This window comes from Balaenoptera acutorostrata, chromosome 16, assembly GCF_949987535.1.
Source record: "Balaenoptera acutorostrata chromosome 16, mBalAcu1.1, whole genome shotgun sequence".
Lineage (NCBI taxonomy): Eukaryota > Metazoa > Chordata > Mammalia > Artiodactyla > Balaenopteridae > Balaenoptera > Balaenoptera acutorostrata.
In genome coordinates, this window is record NC_080079.1 from 62,968,044 (window position 1) to 62,971,517 (window position 3,474).

General features: G+C 59.4%; 1 protein-coding gene across 1 annotated transcript; it reads right to left on the minus strand.

The window, feature by feature from the left end:
• Positions 1-376: 376 nt before the first annotated feature.
• Positions 377-2,542, minus strand: DDIT4 (DNA damage inducible transcript 4). The gene is made up of 3 exons (XM_007167703.2): positions 2,382-2,542; positions 2,002-2,257; positions 377-1,728 (listed from the first exon to the last, which is right to left on the minus strand). The coding sequence occupies exons 2-3, from the start codon at positions 2,195-2,197 to the stop codon at positions 1,235-1,237; spliced, it is 690 nt and encodes a 229-aa protein (XP_007167765.2). The 5' UTR covers positions 2,198-2,257; positions 2,382-2,542; the 3' UTR covers positions 377-1,234.
• Positions 2,543-3,474: the final 932 nt, after the last annotated feature.

The following is a 3,474-nucleotide window of genomic DNA, read 5'->3' on the forward strand; positions in this document are numbered from 1 at the left end:
AGGAAAAAAGCCTCTTGCAGTCCTTTAAGTGCCTGTAAGGACCTTGGGCTCAGGAGTCCTTTGTACCAGGCCCTTCTAACCCAGGGCAGCCAGGTGAGCTCTTTCTACTGAGACTGTGGCTCTGAGAGGTCTGACTCACTCCCTATCTTCCAGGGCTTTCCAGTGCTTTCCCTTGGTAGCCTCAGCCAGCAGAGCCAAGGGAGCCTGCGTTCTTGACACAGATGGCACTCAGTCTACATACCTCCATTACCAAGCTGGCAGGCAGCCCCAGAAAGGGACAGAGAAACACACAGCTGCACCAGAGTGTGATGAAACCCACCTTTTCCAGCACCCATCCCCCTCCCTTTTATTTCATGGCACTGATGAGAGACAACCGTTTTAACAAACATGTTTTTTTTTTTATTAGAAAAGTAAAAAATATTGCATAGGTCTTAATACTTGAACATCAAGTGTATTCATGAACGCGAGTATCTTCATGTAAACAGTTCTAGATGGAAGACCCAGATGGTACTCCTCTGGGGGAGGGGTTCCAGCCCCCACCCCAATCAGCCCCATCCCCTCACAGTTCAACCCTTCACTACACATCCGGGGATGGGCCACACGCAGCTCCCAGGTGTATTTTTTCAAGTGTCAAAGATCCCCAAGTGATCCCAACACCCACCCCTTCTCCTCCTCTTACATTCATGCGTCTGTAAGATAGCTGCCTAGAACAGGTCAGTAGTGAAGCTCCAATCAAAAAAAAAAAAAAAGATACAAAAACAACAAAGAACAAACATTTGGTCCCTTCAGACCATGAGATACACAAACCACCTCGATGACCTCCCCCCTCCCACCAGAGCCGTGAGCACACATCCCTTGCAGATGCCAGTGCAGCCCAGCTGCTCTCATGGCTCTGTCACACCACTGTTGTCTTAACTGTCAGTAACAATAAAAATAATAAGGTACATGCTACATACACATCCAGCCAGAAGCCTGGTTGGCCCCTAAGCCTTTGTTTCATGCTACAGGACTGAGGGGCGGCGTGTGAGCCCAAGTGGGAGCCACCTGTCCACACCTCAGTGAGCTTCCTAGGGAAACACCGTGTACCCCTCACCTTGACCTTCCTCCCCGCAGGTGGCTGTTGTCAGTTTTCTAATGACAGACATCAGTCCCTCAGCTTCTGACTGCCAATGTCCACCCCAAAAGTTCAACTGTCTCTGTCATGGGGCCAGTATCGCCCCCCCCAGGCCCAAGTTCAACACTCCTCAATGAGCAGCTGCTCTGAGCTGTACAGCTTCTTCTTGATTACTCGGAAGCCCGTGCTCAGCGTCAGGGACTGGCTGAAGCCAGGGACGAAGGGAGAGTTGGCAGAGCTAAACAACCCCTGGATCTTGGGCCAGAGGCGTGAGTCCAGGCGCAGCACGAGAGTCAGCTGGAAGGTGGGCACAAGGCTAGGGTCGAGAGCCAGTTGACCCACGCTGTGGCAGCTCTTGCCCTGCTCTACGCAGACGTCTAGCAGCGCCCCCCGCAGGCCGCACGGCTCGCTGTAGGCCAGGCGCAGTAGTTCTTTGCCCACCTGGCTCACCAGCTGGCCGGGCATCAGCAGGCGCGCGGGGCGCCGCGAGCCCAGCCGTGCCTGGGCCAGGCTCTCCTGCAGCAGCTGCATCAGGCTGGCACACAGGTGCTCATCCTCGGGATCGCTGAGCAGCTCGAAGTCGGGCAGGGACACCCCATCCAGGTATGAAGAATCTGCAAGGGAAAGCACGTAGGGGAGGGAGTTAGAGCAGCTCCGAACGGGGAGGTGCTGTTTCGCTAAGAAACCAGCACTCCTTCCCACTCTGTGCCTCAGTTTCCGCCCCACTCTCGTACCCTATACTTCAGTCCCCCTCCTCTGCCCGCCTCCTTCCACAATCCGGATTCTGATGGGATAGGAAGCCAAGGTGGCTTTTGACTCCTTCCAGCGCGGTGCTTTCTCACCTCCCCCGCCCCTCTATTCGCGTCCGGCTCCCGCACACGGCTTACCTTCCTCCGGCCCGAAGCCACTGTTGCTGCTGTCCAGGGACTCGCAGTCCGAGCTCTCCAGGCTCGCGTAGCGGCCGAGTGTCTCTTCTCGGGCCGCCGACCCCCAGGCTGAGCGTGGCGGCTGATCTGGGTTGGGAGTTCGGGACAAGGACGAGGACGAAGAGGACGACGAGAAGCGATCCCAAAGGCTAGGCATGGTGAGGACGGACGCCAGGACGTTTGCAGATGAGCTCAGGGTGCTGGAGCGCAGAAGACGCTGTAAGACAAGAGCGGCGCGGGCCCGGCGTCAGTCTGGGGGCTGCTCCAGACTGAGAGCGCTAGGACCCCCACGGCTGAGGCTTCTCCGCGCAGCGATCAGCACACACAGAAGGGACACTCACCAGCTACTGCGGTCAGCTAGAACTGCTGGGACAAGTGCGTACTGCCGCTTGAATGAGTGCGCGAACTGGTGCCAACCCCCGAGCTCTGCCCGGACCTGTCCCTTCTCCCAACCCGCACCTCCCCCTCGGCCTGCCGCGGTCCCTAGCACCAGAGCAGAGAGACCTATAAGGACTAGCGCGGAGAGACCACACCCCTTCCGCGCCGCGGCCCAATCCAGACCCGGGAGTGTGGCCCACCTCGACCAATGGACTCTGGGCGCACGTTCGCAACGTTCTCTCCTGCCCGGTGACAGCCGCCTGGCCCCGCCCCCCTTGGGCCCCAGAAAGCACCAGGCCAAACCCGCGAGCCGCGGCCACGCCCCCTTTCTGGAAAGGGATCCGCGGCGGCTGCAGCTGCCAAGGTCCCCGAGGGCGCTCGCGGCAGGGGAGGATCTAGGAAAGACTTGTTTATTATAGGGTCGTATTGCTGGGGGAGGGGGTAGGCCGCGGCCGCGCGGGGGAAGAGGCAGGGGAACTTGAGGGGGGCAACAAGCAGGGAAAACGGTTGCCCCCAGCGTCTGAGAGCCTGTGAGCTCTGGGCACAACTGGGCGCACAAGTGGATGCCAGTGGGACTGCGGCGCGGGGAGCAGACGTTAATCCACCGGCCCTCGTGCACGTACCCCACGCTAACCCTGCCTTACGAAGGGTCGGGTTATGGGGGTGGGGTCCAAAGACTGGGCAGCTCCGGGCACCGTGCTCCCTCTTCCCGGCGGCCCCACCTGCCCGCCCGCTTGTTACTCTACAGCCCCAGGGGATGGATTAATTGGTGGGGGGAGCTCCGCTCCCAGCCTCCAGCTGCCTCCAAGGAGGGGGTTCGGGAAACGTGGTTAAAAGAGTATTGATGGGCCCCGGTTCCTAGCACTTGGTTCTGGAGCTGGGAGCTGGGACCCATATCAAAGGGACACACTGACCCACCCGCCGGCCGTAAGGATGGACAGAGGTGCGGCTGTGCCTCCCCCGCCCGCTGAGGCCGAGAGGCCCCGGGCGTCCGCCGGGTCCTAGCGCCCCTCTTCGCCAAAACGCTTTGTGTAAAAGAGCCGGAGAGTTGCATCA